The sequence below is a fragment of the Saccostrea cucullata genome, unplaced genomic scaffold (genome assembly GCF_032062105.1).
Source record: "Saccostrea cucullata isolate Sc308-1 unplaced genomic scaffold, CSIRO_AGI_Scuc_v1 ctg191, whole genome shotgun sequence".
NCBI lineage: Eukaryota > Metazoa > Mollusca > Bivalvia > Ostreida > Ostreidae > Saccostrea > Saccostrea cuccullata.
This window is the reverse complement of record NW_026935443.1, coordinates 444,426-465,779: the sequence shown is the minus strand read 5'-3', so window position 1 is coordinate 465,779 and position 21,354 is coordinate 444,426. Positions and strand designations below refer to the sequence as shown.

Genomic DNA, 21,354 nt, shown 5'->3' with positions numbered 1-21,354 from the left:
CTAATCAGGTGTAAACATGTGCAAGGGATTGAAATTTTGGCATTTTGATTATTATTTCTCTTTTATTGTACTAGCTTCAGTCTATCAACTATCTGCTCATGAGTAAATCAAATTTGACAGCTATGACCAGACAGTTCATATAAATGGACTCCCAGAGTTTTAAATGCCCTATTGCATAAATGCATCTGTTTCTTTGAACAATCAGCAATTTCCACAGAATTATCATTTCTTTAACTTCACTTGTATGAAATATCTAGTGTTCTTTTGAAAGTGAGCATTATAAGAGAAGTTGCAAAATAAAATGTACATTTGGTATTGATAATTCAATGTAAAGTAGTTATTTTTGATATGATTAACACAGACACTAACTAGTAGCTACAATAAAGGACTATTTCAAACCCCACCCTCATTCTTAGCAGCATAATGCACATGATGTGATTTGGAAATACAATAAATAATATATGTTGTAAAAAGCTTTAAAGCATACATTTCAGTGATTCCTAAAATGTATCACATTCTTTCATATAATTAAATTCTAACAATAATGATAACTATATATCTAATGAAAAAAGGTAAAAGCACAAATTCAGAGTCTAGCTGTTAATTACTAAAATTTCATGACTAGTGAAAAAAATATGTCAATTAATCTTTACAAAACTTATTTCTTTGTTGAAAATCAGGTTGCTATGTGATCCATTTAACAATTCAGAAAAGAGTAGATTTCAATGATAAGGCGTGAATGTTGTCTTTGTCATTAATTTTTTTTTTTAATCATGAGTGGCGGGAATTTAAAAGTTGTTCAGGTGTGTAAGAGGAGAGGAAAAAAAATCACTACAGTGTTTATCATATATCTGTTAAGTTTAATTCATTAATTATGTTGACAGAATGAAAACAAACAATTATATTTTGGATTAAAAATGAGTTTGGCCAGGAGCAGGTGGAAAAGGTAGGATTTGGGAGAGTCAATTATTGTCTAAGTAGTGGAATGTTCCAAGTAAATAAAACCCCTCTACTGCTATTTATAGCTGAGAAGGGCTGATAGAAGTGTATAAGCCAGTGTTAGCTGAAAACAATGATTCTGTATTGCAAGAGTTTTGCTAAAATCATAAAATTGCTGCATAGGCAGTGAAGATGTTGTATCAGAATTTGGACACTTAGCATTAGAATTGCTACTGAGAAATTGGAACAGATGTAAAAATACCTATAGTAAATACAAGGAATGAATCCCTTTATATCGGGTCATAATGGGCAATTCTGCCTTTGGGAAAGGAGTTCACAGAGTTTTTATGATGTGCCAGGTAAGCTGTTTCAGGTGGATGCTTTTTGTAAGGATTTTTCTTGTTAATTGGAGGTTTTTATTGTAGCTGAATGTTAGTTAAATTTTTGCTCAGCAGCAAATATTTTTAGACTGCTCAATAGAATTCATCTAGATGTGTTACTGTGAATGATTTTCAGAATAAAATGTATCTTTTTTTACCAGTTCCTTGAGAGAGCAGAGAGTCAAAACAATTTGTTCTGGAATGTATAGTTGTCATTATGCAGCTGTCTTGAGCTAGAGAGGGAATGATTAGGAATATGAATATGTGTGTGTAGAAAACTTAGGGCCAGTTGTTATAGTTGAAGTGTTTATGAGCTGTGGTATATTTCTCCCTGTATGTTTATAGTTTACTCATTTACTTTGGAGAATAGAGCCTGCATAATGTTATAGAGGCCCACAAGCATAATTATCATGAATTTGTGTTAGGTACAGTTGTTCATATGAAAGGTGTGACAATAAAATGCATGCATAAAATTGGAGACATATGATAGTACTCTTAGAACGCAAGTATGAGTTATAATGAGTATCATATAGAATAGCTAGGAAGAGGAATTTAATAATTTGCATTATAAATATAAATATTTAGGAGGCATTTTATTAATTTAAACTACTCATCTCCCCCTCCCCTTTTAAAAAAATGAGAGACTATATTATAACTACCCGATACCTTCATATTATGGATTTAACAATGATTTTGTTCTGTAGCTTTAAAATTGCCTTAATGTTGTGTTAATAGTTTAACGTTGCTAAAATTAAGATGACAATAATTTAAATATAATTAAAACTTTGTTTATCATTATGTTGTAGCTAGATCAAGCAAAAAATTGTCATTTTAATAATGCATAGGTTTTTCAAAATCCTTATCAAGGTTATTTATGGAAATGAGAATGGCGTGTTACTAAGCAAACGTTTTAAAGACTTTCACATTTTTAGCTGAAGACAAATAAAAATTGATAAAAGTTTGTGTTCTTTATCATTAAATGAAGACACAAACCCCATTTCAAGAGGGAGGAGGCTGATAGTGATTTCTAGTTATAATGGAATCAACACTTGCAGAGTTTGACTTTCTAAGAGTTGAACAAATCTCTCATTGAAATGTGTGGATCAAGAATATATGTTTAAATATTTCTATATAAAAAGAAGTTTTGAAATTGAAAAGTTTTATTATTAAAAAATTTTGAACTTATATGCAAATTTAGACCAAGGTGGAAAGATTGATTCACAAAAGCAAACTGTGTGGAAGATGAGATACACTCACTGATTGAATGTCCATTATATAAGCATGATAGAGATGACTTTTTTAATATTATTGCTAAAAGTAATAAAAATTTCATTGCTTTCACAAATAAACAAAAATTTTTATGGATTATGTCATCATGTTGCTTATCAGGGCAATATCTTTAAAATAAGAAATAGCAAATTATGCAATGTTAAACAAAGAAACAGTTATATTCTTTAAACAAACTTTTATTTAAATAAGAGTTATGTAACAAATCTTTAAAACCCTCATAATTGAAGGGTTCACCTTGTGTGGATCAAGATGTAAATATGTAGTACAATAAAGGGTGAATGAACAAGAATTGATATTAGAAAATTGTGTCAATAGCATTGGAGGACATTGAATTAAGATAAAGGATGTAATATTGCTATAAAAGTAATTTGCTGGTTGAAGACCAGAATCATATTGAGGTCACAATTTGGTTAAAGTCTGACTTGTTAAAATGTTTTGAGGACATTTTCACTTGAATGAAGTGGTCATCTTTGTAGTGTTATTTTATGAAAATTTATCTACATGTACAAGTTGCAGAGTTTTGTTTATTTGCACTTTTGACATGAGGAAAACAATTTTAAAAGCTTATTTGAAGGAAGGCAATCATGTGGGAAACTTGACCTACTTTTGACATATGAAGCTTATGCTTTCCAATAGCTCTATAATCACTCCAATGAACTCCCTGGTAATCAGCTAATAGAATGTGTCATCTTGACCTGAGAGAAATTTTAATGGTACTGGCCATATTTTTGTTCATCATGTTAATGTGTAAATGCATTGGAGCCTATAGATACATTGATTGGTGAACAGATAGAGTTATGTACATTCATTTATAATAAATCAGTTTTAAAGGAAGGAACAGAGTTTTACTCTCACGCTATTAACAATAATTGATGTCACTCTTTCTTTCTTGGTCTCAGGGAATGAGTAAAAAAAACAAGTTGTTTTCAAAGAATATTAAGAAACTTATATGCTTAAATTGATTAAATAACAATGCAGCAATACTCAAGCCATTTAATTTCTTTTATAGCTTTCTTTAATTCAAAATCTCTGTTAAGTTTGCAAAATCTCTATTTATTGTCTATTAAATACTGGGACTCTTAAAACAAACAATTTAGGGGTAGGGGTAAGTGAAAATTTGATTGTCTCAATATGAATTGATAGGATAAAACGCTAACAAAGCTGAATTGGTATGAATCTAAATCCTGTTAATTGATATGTCACACCTATCTCTGTCACTATCAGTATGGAGTAATTAGAGATTGAGTAAATTAATTAACAAGGGTATTATAATATCATACTTCAAAGACATTTGAAAATTATGCAGATATGTAAGGCATTTGAAAAGTAAATGTTTTATGAATAATTATTGAGTAAGTGAATGCAACCTCAAAGATATTTAATTTACACTTCACCTTACATACATGGTTTGAATTGACTAATACAGGTAACCCAATAAACCAAATCGAAGTATTTTCAGTCAGTGCTGAAATATAGTCTTTTTGAATTTTGATGTCTAAAAGCTTGTAAAATCATCCATGTTGCACTGTTTTTGCCATATAGATGATAATTTTAACTGTAAACAATTCATTGGGAATTTTAAGCAATAAAATTTATCACTGTTAATTGTCACTCGATCTACATTTAAAAACAGAAAATGTTTCAGTGTTTATACCAGTAAGTTGATTTGTATATCATTTATATTCATACATTTATTGTCATCTATCAATTAATATATCCTTCTGCTATATAGCAGTGCATTTTAAGTTTTGGGTTAGATAAATATCTTTTAAATGTGTACCTTTAATAGAATACCCTCAAGGGTGGGTGTAATAAATGTTATCTTAATAAGTTATCTTGTATATATCACTTCAAAGCTGTTTGAATATGGTAAAAATGGTCAAGAATGAATATGTTTTAGATATAGAATAGATAATGCATACATCTAAAGTCATCTCCATTATCGGCAACTCTATTCTTAACAGTTATTTTTAAGGTGTCTTACTCTAAAATTTACCCTGAAGGCAGTTTAAAAAAGAAATTCAGCATTATAAATGTTACTTGGTTGTTATTCCAAAAGCTCAGTTTTTTTTTGACAAGCAAACAAAAGGAAAAAATTATTTTTCAAATTTGTGCAGATAGAAACTTGAGATTTTCATAAGTTATACTATGAAGTGTCTGAATGGGGAGTATAATTGTGAGAATTTGCTGATTGACACTGGTGAAGGCAAGCTGTCAGCAATACGTGTGCTGTTTTATTGTCTTGACCATGTTGACCCCACCAGTTCATGTACAATGACCTATTATATACATTGTACAAGGTACAGTGGATTTTCTGCCGGTTATTTGGTTATCAATATCAAAATCTGAGATGGACTATTCAATAAAAAATTTAATTTTTCTGATCTTCAAAATTTGTTCTATGCAGCTGCAACAATTAAGGAAAATTATTTTTTATCATAAGATTCTTCAGATATTTTAAGTGGAAGTGGCCTGTGAATTGTGCTGTCAAAAAATAAAATGATTTTTAAATCTTTTTTGCTACCATGGCACTAAGAAACTGAGTCACCCAAACTATTGTATACTTTGTCCATCAGCATTGTATGGGGATTTTATGGTTCAGTGATTGCATTGTGGATGAAATTCAATGGAATTTACCTGAGTGTGGGAAATTAGCCCTTTAACCTTTATCAAGGTGTCAGTTGGTTCAAGGTTATTCTCCTTCTTTGGTTACCAAGATTTCAATGGAGTTTAAAATAGTTTTCAGCACATAATACCTACTGGAGCAATGACTTTTTTAAAACTCTGAATACCGGGGTAACACCTTTAAATAAACAGATTTTTTTTGTCAGCTAAATCATTAAGTGTAACAGACAAAGATCTGTTTCTCCTCCAAATTTAATGGTTGATCAGTGAACCATGGTCATGGCATTTATATAATTCCTCGGGTGATGGAAATTTTTAGTAGACTGGGGATCTTCGAGCTACCTTGGGCTCATGATGGAAAATTTAATGGTTGATTAGTGGACCATTGTCTTGGCATACATATACATGTATTGTCTGATGATGGAAATTTTCTGTACATTGGAGATTTTCCTGCTACCTTAGGCATATCCATGCACTCACAATGGAAAAATTTTTTGTAGCCTGGGGATTTTCCAGTAACCTTGAACTTTGAACCAGATTTAATACTCTTTTTCCATTTGCCAATAAAAATAGAAATTTGTCATGGAAATAACCAAATGTTAGTCATTAATATTCTTGTTTAGCTTCCATGGAAAAGAGTATTTTTTTAGTGTCTGATTCTGAAGGATGGATATTTTATTTTGGATAATTGGGATGTGTTTTTTGATGGAAATATGTGTTTAAGGGTGTGATTGGATGATTTGTCAGAAAAAAATATTTAAAATTCAAACAGAGGCATGGAATGTTCACATTTTTTCCCTTCCTTCCGTGAGTGCTCTATTGGTTTGACTTGATGTGAAACAATTGGCACTTATATATGCATATATGCAAATACTTTATTGCCTGGGATTGGGTATAATGATAATGGCATGTTATATATCAGCAAAAGAATAAGTAAATACTAAATACTAAAAGTATCTAAGTTTTTAATTCACAAAATGACAACTATAATTATTATGTATATTTAAACTTTAGTACAACAGAATTTATGAACAGATATGTTAATGGTTTATTTTTGTAAAACTTGTGACTTATGATTTCTGTTTTTGTTGTGCAGATGTAAAGAATAACATGGCATTCCAGGAAAAGGAATATGACAACTACTATGGAAGAGAAAAAATTACCAAAAGCTATCACAACGACTATTCAAGAGACCGTCGAAACTACTCACCACCTTCCTATGGCTATTCCAAAACCAAAGTAAACTCTGAACCTTTTGAACAGCGTGATTTTCGCAAAGTCAGACCTTTTGATGAATTAGATGAACCTGTTCAGGACCTTGACAGAAACCTTAATACAACAGCATATGATTATCCATTCAGAAGAACAAGAGGCAATCTGAACACCAGAGGTAGAGGTGTGCATAAGTTTCGTGGTAGAGGAGCACCACATAAAATATCTCTCCAAAACAGAAACAGAAATCCTTCTCCAATTAAAACATTTCTTGAGAGCCTGGAACAGTCTTCATCAGAATTTTATCCCAGAAACAGTTTTAAAGACAATCGTCGGTCTGCAGAATTCCATAACAACAGTGTCGCTGAGTATGACTATCAGAAGAGGAAAAGGCATTATACTTATAATGATGTCGACCCATACCATTCCAAGAAATCTCGAAGCAGTTCTGGATCCAGACCCCAAGATAGAGTAAGATACCGCTCAGGATCAGGAAGTGGGTCAAGTGTGCATTCTCAGAGTCCTTACCGAAATGAAGGATTTAAATCAAATCAATTTCAAGGAAATTCCAAGGAGTTCTTCAAAAGACAATACTATAGATCGGGAAGTCCTTCAAGTTTAAGTTCTAGGAGTTCATCTAGGAATGGTAGATACAGATCACGTAGTAAAGAAAGATCTAGAGACAGACGTGATAGAACAAGAAGTCCATCAAGTTCACGATCACGAAGTTCAAGAAGACGTTACAGATCAAGGAGTTTATCAAGTTCACGTTTTTCTAGAAATAGTGGATACAGGTCATATAGTGGACAGGGATCAAGTGACAGAAGAGACAGACAATACGAAACAAGAAGTTCCAGGTCACGAAGTTCATCAAGAAGTAGTGTAAATAGGTCAAATAGTCGACAAAGATCAAGAGACAGAAATAGAAAACATTACCGATCAAGATCTCTATCAAGTTCACGAAGTCCATCAAGAAACAGAGGATACAGATCTAACAGTAGACAGAGAGACAGGAGAGAAGATAGACGATACAAATCAAGGAGTCCATCAAGAAAATATTCTAGTCCATTTAGGTACAGATCACAAAGTTCTGAAAGAAGCTCCAGAGGAGGGGCAGATGATAGAGCTCAGAGATCAAAGAGTCGATCACGGAGCTCTTCACCAGCAAAAGACAGTTATGTAAGAAACAGGAGGAGAAGCAATGAAAGATCACCTTCCCCTAAAAATCGATCACGTGGACTTCAAAGGAGGGACTCTGAAAGAAGCTTAAGCAGTATCTCATCAACATCGACAGAGTCATCTAGATCAAGGTCTTCATCGAGTTCAGAGTCTTCGTCAAGAAGTGCAAGTCCAAACTCAGAAAGAAGTAGAAGCAAAACACCTGTTCGCAGAGAGAAGACAGTTTCACCATTACAGAGAAGTAAAAATTTACGTGAAATAAAGATATACAGGCATGGAAGATTTCAAGGTCGAAGACCAAGCAGAAATGAGGCCTTTGTTAGAAGACAGTATGAAAAATATGAGAAAGAAAAGGAAGAGCAAATGTTGGCAAATGTTGATGATCTGCTTGGAAAACTTGTTGGAAATGTGGCAGAGCATAGTCGTATGGAGCTAGGAAATGCAACAATCACTTCTAAAGAAGGAATATCTTCCACATTGGAGAGTGAGTACAGAACAATTCAAATTAAGCCAAAATCACCTCGGGAGATTGGCCCTATAAATACAAGCTTTTCTGCATCTGGAGAAATCAATAGGCACACATCATCTCTGCATGAAAATCTAAGAATTTCTCTTTATTCAGATCATGAGAGAAACGTAGTGTGTGAACAAGAGCAAGAAGAGAAAAAAGAACCATGTAGTGCTAAAAAGAGAAAACACCCATTGGAAGTATTTGACAAAGAAAATATGTCGGACCTTTGTACTGGTGCGAAGAAAAGTAAGAAGATCTTGATTAACCTAAAAAGCAGATCAAAGTTAGATGATGGAGGAGTCGACACAGGGATTGATTCTACAGAGAAATCCACTGAACCAAAGAAGGGTAATTCAGCTCCAAATTTTAACTGTCTACTGAAAAGCAGACCAAAGGTAGACAATGGAACAGCCAACATGCGGCTTGATTCTACTGACAATTCTGCTGAAAAAGAGATCAGTGAAGAAAATTCTGCTCCAAATATGAACTGTCTCCTAAAAAGCAGACCAAAGTTAGATGATGGCAGAGTCAACACAAGGGTTGATTCTACAGAGAAATCCACTGAACCAGAGATGGGTAAAGAAAATTCAGCTCCAATTATGAATTGTCAATTAGGCATGAATCAAAGCAATGGTATTCAAGAGAAAGCAACACCAAATCTTGCAAGTAAAGAGCAAGAATCACAAAAAACCGAAGTTCCAGAGACTGAAACAAAAATCATACAGACACATAAGAGTGTAAATGAGATCATGCCAAATAAAGAAAAGGCGACTCAAGAAAAAGTCAAACAATCAATAGAATTATCTATTGATATTTCAAAGAAACAATTACCATCTAGTTTGTTGAAGAGCCTTGCTGTGATTAAAGGACCTGAAAGCAGAAGCATAGTAGAGACTGCTCCTCAAGAACAATTGCCATCTACAGAAACACAAGCTGATGAAAATAATCTGCAACTGTCTTCCAGAGGAGAGGATGAAAAGAATCTTAAACTGAACTCTGACTCCTCAGACCTAGAGTTAGAGTCATTTGATGAATTCACAGATTCAGATCAGGAATTCAGTTCTAAGACCTCCAGTAAAGAAGGAAACTCCAGCAATATTTCAAAGACAAACCAAGATATGATTCAACCAAAATCTAGTGAATTATCCAATGTGGAGACAGTGAAAATGATGCACATGGACAAGTCAGTGAGTCCAAAATCAGTGAAAGTGAGGAGCACAGAAAAGACTGTGAATCAAAAACCAGACAATGCACTCAGTAACATTGCTGATTTTTATGATGAACTATCAAATGATTCGGTAAATGAAGTGGGAAAAACCAACCAATCAAGCCTTACTAATCAAGGAATGGTTAAAACTTCTACACCAATCAAAAACAGTGATATCTCAGAAGAAAAAGAGAAAGATAGAGAAGTTGCTAAACATAGTCTGTTTACAACAAACTCTTCAGTGATTCACCACAATAAATCAAGTCACTGTGAAATGCAGAATAGCTTGGATTCTCTGAATGAACCAAAGACAATGAGAAGTACAGAAGAACAAGAATCCAAGATAACTAAAACATCATTTGATGAGCTTCAGGAGCAGTCTTTTAGAGAAAAAAGCCTCAAGTCTGCTATTAAAAGTTCAAAAACCACTTGTAAATCAGTTGTAGATGGTTCAGATGGTACCAAGAGTGATCAGAAGATGAAAGACACTAGTCAGAAAAGGGAAAACAGTGCTTCAAATAGAGAGAAAAGTCTTGATACCAAATCACCAGAGAATAAACTGGTAAATAAACCAGAGAATAAACTATGCAGGGAACCTTCAGTGAAAGTTCCAGTAACAAAAGAAAAACTCAGTGATACATCTGTTGAAAAAAGTAAAAAGACTTTATCCAACAAAATATCACCCAAGTTGAGTGAAGTAACACCAAAACCCACTTCACACACAATGAAAGTGCAGACTAGTAAAGAAATTAAGTCATCATCTAAGAAAGAAAACAAGAGTGGGTATAATTCCTCAACAAATAGTATCTGTGATGAAACTTTGCCAAAACTTGTGTCGAGGAAGGACAAGAAAAGAGATACATCATCAACATCTGTGGAATCAAGTGACATGGAAAGTTCCATATCTAAACAGAAAGAAATAGGGAAGAAGAAAGACAAAGAAAACTATAAAGAACCAAATCAGGATACACAGAAAGCCAGTGCCAAAAATTTAAAAGATACAAGTGATAGTGAAAGAAAACTTGTGTCAAGAAAGGACAAGAAAAGAGATACATCAACAACATCTGTGGAATCAAGTGACATGGAAAGTTCCATATCTAAACAGAAGGAAAAAGCAAAGAAGAAAGATAAAGAAAACCACAAAGAAGCAAAGAAAGTCAGTTCCAAAAGCTTAACTGATACAAGCGATACTGAAAGAAAACAACTGGCACCCAGTGGCAATAATAAAAGTTCATCTAAATCAAGCAATAAAGAAATACTGAAGAAGTCGAAGAAACAAAATCAAAAATCACCAAGCATTAAACTGATTGATCAGGAAGATCTATTTAAACCAGACACTCTGCTGAAGAAAAAATCTCATTCTGGTCATTTGAAATCAAAAGAAACAAAAAGTAAAGAGCATAGAACCTCTTCAGTGACAAAAGACAACAAAATGAAGTCATCTGCCATGACATCTTCCAAAACTACTACTAAAACAGCAAATAAACCACCAAAAGATACTGCATCTGCTCTTACAAATAAACCAAGTAAATCCGCAGATGCAGCAGATCAGCCATCGAACGTATGTGACAAAAATTCCACTGATGCAACAAAGAGTACTCCAAAAACAGATGAATCATCTCTGTCAAAGACAGCAGAACAGGAAGAAAAGAATACCAAGGAAAATGACTCTGAAAATGAAAAAATGGAGACCACAGAGAACAATATCTTGAGTAGTCAAGTTGCAGAAGGTAATGACAAAGAAAATGGAAGAAAAGTTGATGAAGTTCCTAAAATTTCGCCTCTTGGAGGAAAGAGACAAAGCAGAACTTTGTCTGTGGAACAGCTTAAGGTTCTGGAGAAGAATAAGGAGGTGAGACAAAGAACCTGCATGGAATTAAAGCATGGACACACAGGTGGAAGGAAAATGTTAAAATCCGAAAAGTTTAAAAAGTTAAAACATCAAGTACATGCTGAGGCTCTTCATAGTAAAACTGTCCTAAAACATGGAGTGTCCAGACTTAAATGTCAAAGTAAAGATGAAGGAAAGAGGAAAGTCTTGTCTAATTTATCAACACAGAAAACCTCAAATGAGTCGACTAAATCTCAAGAAGTTAAGAAACCATTTCCAAAAAGTAAACAGAGTGAAACGGATATTATTGCCAAAAGTATTTTGCAAAAAGTTCCTGGTAGAATAGAAATATATGACACAAATTTTGAAAAAGTTGCATATTCTTCAAAGGAACCATCTAAAGAGGGTACTAGCAATACCAGTAGAACAGAAACAGATGGAAACCAGGTGTCTAATGGAAGCCTAAACCTCCAAGAGTATAGAAATGTAAATGAAGATGTAGAAGACACAGAATTGTCCACTGATGATGAAAATCTACAAATTGATCTAGATTCAAAATCACCGGATAAGAGGAATGCTTCCTGCAACAGGGAGAAAGATCAGCAAGAAGGAAACCAAGTTGATGACAAAGAGAAGGCAACTAATGTCCAAGACAAATCAGAGGAATCTTCTGAGGACAGTGCCAAGACAAGAAAACAAAACATAACAAAACCAGTCATTAACGAAAAACCAGCCGTTAATGAAGAAGTGAGGAAAGGTGTCATGGAGGAAACTTCAAGAGTACCTCCTAAGAATCTATTTGATATAGAGTTGTTTTCTCCAGCAATCCCTACAGGCACCATTGCAGAGGATCAACTTGACTACAGTGACATAAGGATAATGTACTACAATTGCGGTGTACCCCAAAGTCCATATGTGGCTGAAGAAGACATTGCTAATGTACCAACACCTGGGAAAATTAAACCTCAAAGAGAGATCATACCAAGCAGCAAACCAGGGACACCTAGCAAAAACAGCAGTCCGGGAACAGATCATACTACAAAGAAGATTGTATGTGAAGAGGACTTCCCAATGTTAACTCTTCCTGACATCTGCACAATGGAAGGGCAGGAAAGTCAAAAAGACATCATCATCCCTAGCAGTAGACCAGAAACCCCCAATGTGAGTGGCAGTACAGGGACTGAACCAACAGCAAGGAAAATTCTACCAGAGGAGGAAATTCACAATGCAACATCACAGTCAGAAAGTAATAGTGCAGCAACTAATGTTAGCAATTCACAGGAAACTGAAACATCATCAGATTATGGAACAGACAGTAATAGGGGAACTCCTTATTCAGATATATCTGATCCTTCTGATGAACCTGAAAGCATGAGAAATGACAAATCCTTTGTACCAAACCTACAAACAATTATGCCAGGCCAAAGAAATTTAGGATTGAATGCAGATGAAAATGTTCAACGTCATACAGATGCACAACAAGTCCTCGGTTTTCTTTCGAAATTGAGGAGAGAAAATCTGGAGAACTTCAAACCTATTGGTTTTACTCACCAGAAGTCGTTCAAAAATATGCAGGTGCCAAATCCAAATGCCAGATTGACTGTTGGTTTCCTGGAGCCAGAGAAATTCAAGGATCCAAAACTGCAGTGCATAAGGTGCAACTTGTGCTGTAGATATTTTGACCCCTGTGGATTTCTGCTGCACTATGACAGTGATGTGATGAAGCTTGACGAGATGAAGTGTCTAATGACCGAGCCACAGCCAGCAGTGGGCAACATGGAGCCCGAGGTCAGGAAGATCTGGGATTACCTTATTACCCTGAAGAATTTCTTGGTGGACGCAAAGATGAATAGTTTGGGGTGAGTGTTCATAAAAATTTTTTTTTTTTTAATTTTAATATATATGAAATAGATTGATTTTTAATTGAAAAATGTTTACTGATTTAAGTATAATAGTAAAACAATTTATTAAATTTATAATCACTGAATGTAACATTGTTATTCTAACATCAAGTGATTTTGAAAAATTATATACTGTAAACCAACTATTATTCGTGTCATCTTTTATTCGCGATTCATCGGTTTAAAATCAATCTGCAAGGATCAATTTTTGCAACTGAGGAAACATTCTCTACAATTACAAGCAAAATGATTGGTTCACTGCGATTAATATTCGCAATAGAAAGTAGATCGGGAAAGTCGTGAATATTACTTGCCTGCAAATTAAAGTTGGTTTACAGTATACATGTACATGGTTACATGATAAGGGATTAGCATTGTGCAATCTTAACTTTATTTAGCAAATACTTCCTGTCCATGTAAATTTAGGATGTACAAATTTATTTGCGAGTTGTACTTCTACAGAGAGGTTGATCTTGTGTAAGCCTGTAGCCTTTATTGTGTTTAAGAATATGAAAACATTTCGTTTTAGAACAAGTAAACTGTCCTTAACAAGGAATTTAGGATGTTTATTCCTGATTGACAAAAATCATAGATATAAGAAATTATTTATAAATATTTAAAAAAAAAAAGAATTTGAAATGTACTTTTTATACAGTATGTAATCAGGCAGCACATTCTATGCCAACAATATGTATTAATGCATTTAATGTTTTTTTTCAGTTTGCATATGGAAAGAAGTACAAAGAAAAGAAATGGTGATGTACCACTTGAAACACAGGTAACTAGAATTACTATATTTTGTAATAACAGTTATGAACACATCAAATCTGAAAGTCTGTTAAAGTTGTGTATTGTATTGCCTGGGCAAAGTTGACAATATCTTTAATATTTTACTGTATAAGCAGAATTTTTAGTGAGGATTTAATTTTGGCATTACTAGCAAGAGTGCCAAGATCTCTAAAAGTGAGTGTAGCCAAAAATTAATTGTGCTTTATTTGTAATAGATTCTTTAGTGAGCTTTTTAAAATCGCTAAAATTACATTTCGCTAAAAATAAATTCCAATTTTTAAGGAAAATTACTAAATTTGCATCTCGCTAAAATTTCCACTTATACAATATATATAGGATATCTGTAACAAAATAGCCCTTATAATTGGTTACGACTGAACTTAATTAATAGGACTTATATGACATATATTTATAAACTTTAAAAATGAATATTCTTTATATAACTGTATTGGTATTTTGTGTATGTTCCAGGTTAACTTGACCGTTACTTTAATCTATTGATGTATCAATAAAATATTATGCCTTAAGGGGACAGTCAGAGAGAGCGAATAATTATCCTTGTTATAAATTGTTAGGAAGCACTAATCTGTGAAATTTACTATGAATGACTTTTATTTTCCGTCACTAAGTCCAGGGTAGATTGATAGTTCCGGAAACGCAACCCAATTAATGACGTCTGAGTGGACAACGGTCCATAATTAGTGTCGATGAGGAGATTGGATCTCCAATCACAGACCACGACGTACCCAGACAGGCGAATGGATTACCTCCAAAATGCGTGACCATAACTGTCACATCTAAAAGACCATTACCTAATTAATCCTGTATATATTCTCTAAATTTGTGAGAAATAATTAATTCCGATGTTTTCTTGATAAAGCTCTGACTTCCCGGAATCTGGTTGTACTATTATAATAAAGGACTATACCACTATATGATCATTCACTTTTAATTTGTGACATATAAAACTAGCAGGAAGTGTTATATATCGTTGTTCCATTTCTTTTCAGAAAGATACAATGTTAGATGTCCAGAACAACAGGAGAGATTCCTCAACTGATGAAAGAGGAAGTGACAATTCACCAATCGCTAATGTTTTATCAGATGACATAATGGGAATCAAATCAGTACAAAATACAAGTGCTCGGAGGCTTTTAGAACAGATGTTGAGATATGGGATTAATCAGTACGATGTAACTACAAATCAGTCAACAGTTACAACAGATTTACCTACCACAGGAATACAAACTGATAGTAATGTTGGAGGACTGAACTCCTTAGAAGTTACTAATGTAGAATTTGTACAGCGGCGATCTGTTGTCCAAAGAATGGGATATAATCCTGTGACACAGAGCCGTGTAGATTCTTTATCTACAGGAATGTCTCAAGCGTCATTTAGAGCCCAACAAGATTGGAACATAATGCCTCCTCCTGCTCAAATGGTGAACACTGTGCTGCCTGGCTGTACTCAAAGTGATCTAACAAGAAGAAGATCCCTTGAAAGTTTTCAACCAAATTCAAATAATGTGGCACCTGATATCCAGAACACAAGATCTGTCAGTGATGATTCGATGATGTCTAAAAGCTTCAAAAAGGACCTGAACCACAGGTATCAACAGCAACGAAATGCAGCATTTTATCAACAACCAAATTTCAACATTCAGACATCAAAGACATTTTCTGTTCCTCAGAATGTAATGAGACCAATTGGATCACAAGGAACATCAAATCTAAATGATAATCCATTAAATAGGGCAACTCAACAAAATGTCAATCTTCAAAACAACCCATCTCAAATACAAACAGTGCACCAGCAGATAGCAAAAATGCTAAGGGAGCAGAATGTCACAAAATCATCAGAGGTGCACAGAGCATCCAGTCTACAGCAATCTGTGGAAAGTCATACAAGACATCAGATGAGACCTCCACCTCCACCATATCAGAGAGCATATAGTAATAATCATTCCACTGGGTCTTCCACTCAAGTAGGACAAGCCAATCAAAACCAGTTTTTCATGACACGTCCTCATCTTCAACAAATGGGAAGCACCCAGATTCAACCCTCTCATCAACAGATAGGAACTAACCAATATCAACCTTCTGCAGCACATCTACCCCAGCAACAAATTAGTACCAACCAGGTTCCACCTGCAGCACATCTTTCCCAGGAACAAGTGGGAAACAACCAATTTCAAACTTCTGCAGCACATCTTTCCCAGCAACAAATGGGAAACAACCAATTTCAACCTTCTGCAACACATCTTTCCCAGCAACAAATAAGAACCAATCAGATTCCACCTTCTGCAGCACATCTTTCTCAGCAACAAATGGGAAACAACCAATTTCAACCTTCTGCAGCACATCTTTCCCAGCAACAGTTGGGAACCAACTGGGTTCAGTCTTCTGCAGTGCATCTTCCACAGCAACATGCTTCTGCAGTGGAACTTTCACAGAAACAGATCGGAATCAATCAAGTGCAACCCTCTTCAATGCGTATTTCCCAACAACAAATGTACAATCAAGCACAGCCATCCACTTTTCCCCCAGCTCATCAGAACATGATAGATAATCAGGTTCCATCGACTATGACTGCTGCAGCTCATCAGAACATCTTGTCAAAGCAAGTCACATCAACCAGTATTCATCCATCTCAGCAAAACATGACTTTTTACCAGCAACAACATCCAACCATGAGAACCTCAGTTAGTAGTGCCACCACCTTGCAGTATTCAAAATCTTCCCACCAACAGCAAATCAATCAAATTTCTCAAGGACAAAACAATGGTCAAGGAATGCTCTCTGACAGAGCATTGACAGTCAATCGTCAACCAGTTAGTAATCTCAGTTGTGGATTAGGACAGTCAAATTTTAGTGGCCAAATATATTCACCAAAGCAAAGTCAAAATACTAACACTCAGGGTGCTTCAACACAAATGAGCAGAAGTGAAACCAACCAGTTAGCTTCTGAAAAAGTTAAGACTAGCCCTGTCAGTGAAGCCTGTCAATTATCTACCAGACAAGCCCAGAAGATTAGTCCTGTCAGGGATGTGCACAGTTTTCTTCAGAAGGCTAGTAGAAAGGTGTCGGGCTTTGATCCAGGTTGTGTGGATTCAGAAAGTGTTAATCCATCAAAGTCAGACTCTTCAACAGACAATCAAGGTCAAGGTCCTTTAGCACAGGAAAACGATGGAGAACAAAACCCTCCTTCAAGTGACAGTACTGATGTTTCTGCAACCAGTGCAATAAGCAGCAGACAAGGACTGAACTTGAGTTCCAGTGAACCAGGCAAAAGCAAAAGTCTCCTTGAATCTGCAGCAGAGTTAGCAAAAAGAATTAATGGACCTGCAGGTAATTTTCATGTGTAATATGAAGCCATATGCAACCAGATTTAAAGAATTATATGTAGAAGATAACCCCCCATGTATTTTTTTAAACAGAAGTACAGAAGAGAGTGGTAGGTTCCTATGTGAATATGATGGCCTCTTTGATGTGGATATGTGAAGAATATAAACAAACATCAGGTATTTTTTGCAAATTCAGTAAAACTTGTTTTATCTAGACTCCACTGCACTGGTCATAAGATAATAATGGGATTAGGCAACATTCACGAGAAGACAACATCTCAATCAATTGAATTTACTAACAGAGACTTAGTTCCCATTGTATTAGACAAGATTTCTGAATACACTAAATACTTCTGGATTCATTTTTTCCCATTTTGTTTCTTGATATTTTGATATTTTTATCGTGTATGTATGTGTGCATAGAATAATTATTTTGTCATCATATTTTGTAGCTGAAGTGACAACGGCAATACAGGAACTTGAGCACTGTAAAGGAGAAGTTACAAAAGCCGTGGATGAATATCATACGACAGAGGGTATGCTTAATCGTGTTGAATTCTGTAGTTTATTTTAATATGTGTATCTGAATTCAAATTTACAGTACTAATGGTGAACATTGATTAATATCACAGAGTTGATGACACAGAAGATAAATGAAGTTTTAGCCAAGATACCAAAGTGAAATGGAGAATTCCAGAACTGTTTGCCATCAGATTAGATAATCTGAAGCAAAACAGGAAAAGAAGACAGAAAATATATGAGTGATTTTTTTTCCTCCCATGCATTATGGTGAAAAAGTGACCCCCCACTCTCCTAAATAAGAATGCTGTGAACAGTTTGAAAGATGGAAAGCTACGGGAAAAGAAAAAGACATTTTTCAACTTTTCTGCAGCCACAAGATTAGTTTGTGGAATAATGGAAGTTTCCATGTGATAATATCATGAACAGTACTGTTTGTGATGAATGTATCATAGTAGAAACACTAGCATAGGCTTTGATAGGTATTGTTGTGAATTTATGATAGGTAATTCTGTAGCTTAGTTAAAAAGGCAGCATAGTATCAGATACTGAATGGTGCATTCTTGTAAATTAGTTTAGTCTTAGAATGTATATACCTGTTATCAACTGAATGTTTCTCTAGTTTTGTTTCATAAACAAACCTTCTGCTGTTGTACAGTGTATTTTTTGGCATTCACTCGATTTGGATTTTAAGGTGCAAGAACTTAAGCCTTGCTTCAAGTATCATAAAGAAAATTAATGGAAATTCTTTTGTAAATAAGATGTTTATATGCAGTTAATACTACATAATTGCTTTTTTTGATATTTGATTTTTGTATGATTACCTCATGATTATTTTCTCCGTCCCATGTCATTTAATTTTTTTTCAATTGGAATTTGAAGTAGACTGTTACTGCTCCATCAGTGTGTGTTCATAACAAAATACTGGAAACAAGATATGCATTTTCGTGTTCTTAGCAGCAAATATACCAGATGTGTTCAGTTCATTTTCTTACCAGCAGTTACAGTTCATACCAGCAGTTACGGGTATATGTAACATAGTTTGTGCATTACAAGACAATCTCTTGTGTAACATAGTCAGTGATTCTGCTTATTGTTCTCGAATGATAACTATGAGAGGGAGTTATATAACCTTCACATATTTTATGATCAAATTAGTGCTATTTCTGATTCCCCGTGTGACTTATGGCTGTGTACTTGAGCATTTATTATTAGCATAATAATTATTTAAATTCAAAACAATTGTTAAACAACTTTATATAGAGCATAGTATCACTTCGTAATATTAGTAGAGCCTTATCTTATCTTCTTTTTTAAAAATTTGGCTACATATTATTCTGATTATGTTGATTTTTTTTTTGTGATGATATATTGTAAAGTGATTTTCTGGAACAAGCAAGATTTAGGTATTCAGAGTGTTATTTTCAGAAATCTTTAAATTGAATTTTTAAATTAAAGCACAGAGAAATCAGAATTTACTTTCTTTGAATTAAATTTTGTTTCTGTTTGTTGCATGTCAAACTTAAAACCTGTACAGTTCTTAATTTTTAAAAACATTTCTAAGAGAAATATATGCAGGCATAGTCGTTATCTATTCCTTACTTTTGAGTCCATGTTGTGAATTATTATCGTAGGGAGATCCTACAAGTTTTTCAGCACTATGTTTTGTTTATTTAATGTTCACTGAAAATTTAAAATGTGTTGTATAAAAAGGCATTGAGGAGTGTGCCTCATATGATTTTAAATGAAATGTGATTGCAGTGTACTTTTAACAAAAATATTGTTGTCATTGTTGAAAATCAAAGAAATCCAAAAAAGCATTTTTAAAGCTCTTTTACACTTTTATACTGCTGGAATAAATCAATTTACCAATGAAACTTCTCCTTTTCCTCTCTGAATATTAAGGACTATTTAAGTTATTGTAAGGTTTTTCATTCTCTTCTTTTCACACATAAAATTTTACTTTCATGCAATTGAATTCCGAAAACAAATCTAATAAAAAATATTTCAACATGTCTGACAGGAAAAAAAATTTGACAGAAAAGGCCTTTCAGCAATACTAGTATCTGTCACCTGAGAATATGGTCATTTACCCTGAGCATGTCCTCTTTTTACCAGTGTCAGTGAACCCAATGTTAAATGTTTATCTATAAAAAAGAGAAAAATAATGAAAAACAACCTTGGCAGTTGGATGAAAAAAGCGAGACTTTGACAAGAAAGACAATCGGTAAAGACAGCTGATGGCAAAGGTATGACTGACCTCTTTAAACACAAACGAACGACACCCAAATACTAGTTCATGTACAAAGAATCATAACCTCTTGTGGACTCAGCTTGAGTTGCATTCTAATGGTTAATTCACTGGATTCTTTGTTAAATTGGTCACTGCGTCATTTCTGGAGAATGCTTCCTCCTCTTGGTTTAAGGAACAAGTACTGGGTAGCTGAGTACCTACCCTTATAGTCGCGGGTTCGAATCTCACTGTGGGATGTGGAGACCGGTCCTTCGGATGAGACCGTATGAACGGAGGTCCTGTGTTGCAGTAGATGTTGGCGCGAAAAAGATCTCTCACTGCCCAATTGACCTGAGTGCCGAGTATAGGTCAGAATTTGCAACAGGAAACAAACCTACCCGATGACGCAAGTTGATATACTGCATAATTTTAATTATAGTATAGTGTCGCTAATTATAATACAGTTTAAATATCTAACCAATCAGATAAGGCGAAACAGAAAAGCAGCTCCAAAACCTCCTTTAACGCTGCCAATGGAGAAAATTTTATGTATCCGATTAATAAATCGTCTGATTACGGCATATCAAACGCTAATAGCGGGGTTTAGGTTAAAGAGACTAATCAAAGAACATCTCCCAGACAGAGTGATTGCAAAATTATGATAGGTAACATTAATTATTACCTTGGTAATCTGTCTCGAAGTAGGGGTTCCCCGTTTGTTTACAACTTTTGTTTCTTACCTTGTGTATTTTTATTATACCGAATAAGGCCATTCTTTAAACGTGAGAAAAAGTACAATCTGCTTGCATATAACGACATATAGATGTGTTTGACGGGGAAATTTTATATTTTTGAGATATTATACACTCTTACATTTTTTTTTTTTCATTAAAAAAAAGGGGGGGGTATTATCCATACTTCAGGTGCCTGTGATGAGACTGTATACATTGTATTATCATTTTACAAACAGCGTGACAGTTTGCTTGATGGGGCGGGCTGAAATTTTGTGTGCTGGGGCCCGTTTCACAAAACTATCCTACGACTAAGATCTGTCTTAAGACCGAAAATTATCTTAAGATTGTACCATAGCCGTTTCACAAAACTATCATATCTTATGATAATCTTAAGATCTATCATAATCTTAAGACAACTAGATACCTGTCTTAAGTCCAAAAAGAAACTGACAGCAGTATATGTTTTGGCTAAATACAGAAGGATATTTAAAGAAAAACGGTAAATAAGAGATAGAACAATCTTTTGGACTATATCAGGCCAATCAGAACAATGACCCCCCCCCCCCCCAATAATTTGCCAATAATTTAAATACACGATAGAAAACCTAAAATGTACCTACTATATGTTTTGTCCACTATATTCATTTCAAGACATTTTTC

General features: G+C 34.4%; 2 protein-coding genes across 2 annotated transcripts in view; both read left to right on the top strand.

The window, feature by feature from the left end:
- The first annotated feature begins 1,024 nt into the window (after window positions 1–1,024).
- LOC134242873 (uncharacterized) lies at window positions 1,025–19,598 on the top strand. Its single transcript, XM_062725068.1, has 7 exons — window positions 1,025–1,298; window positions 6,331–13,033; window positions 13,796–13,853; window positions 14,875–17,212; window positions 17,302–17,385; window positions 17,661–17,744; window positions 17,841–19,598. Exons 1-7 carry the CDS (start codon window positions 1,220–1,222, stop codon window positions 17,888–17,890), a joined length of 9,396 nt encoding a protein of 3,131 aa, XP_062581052.1. The 5' UTR covers window positions 1,025–1,219; the 3' UTR covers window positions 17,891–19,598.
- The window catches only part of LOC134242872 (serine/threonine-protein kinase SBK1-like), a 444,928-nt gene continuing 432,162 nt past the window's right edge, over window positions 8,589–21,354 (top strand). Inside the window, exon 1 of the mRNA XM_062725067.1 lies at window positions 8,589–8,595. The gene's annotated coding sequence lies outside the window, so the exon portion shown is untranslated. The remainder of the gene's footprint in view (window positions 8,596–21,354) is intronic.

Bases quoted from the DNA above. Each gene is read 5' to 3' on its own strand.
- LOC134242873 (XM_062725068.1), top strand. From the start codon at position 1,220: ATGAATCCCTTTATATCGGGTCATAATGGGCAATTCTGCCTTTGGGAA. The intron at 17,213-17,301 runs GTAATTTTCATG...TTTTTTAAACAG, and splicing joins AAGAATTAATGGACCTGCAG to AAGTACAGAAGAGAGTGGTA. The intron at 17,745-17,840 runs GTATGCTTAATC...TTAATATCACAG, and splicing joins TGAATATCATACGACAGAGG to AGTTGATGACACAGAAGATA.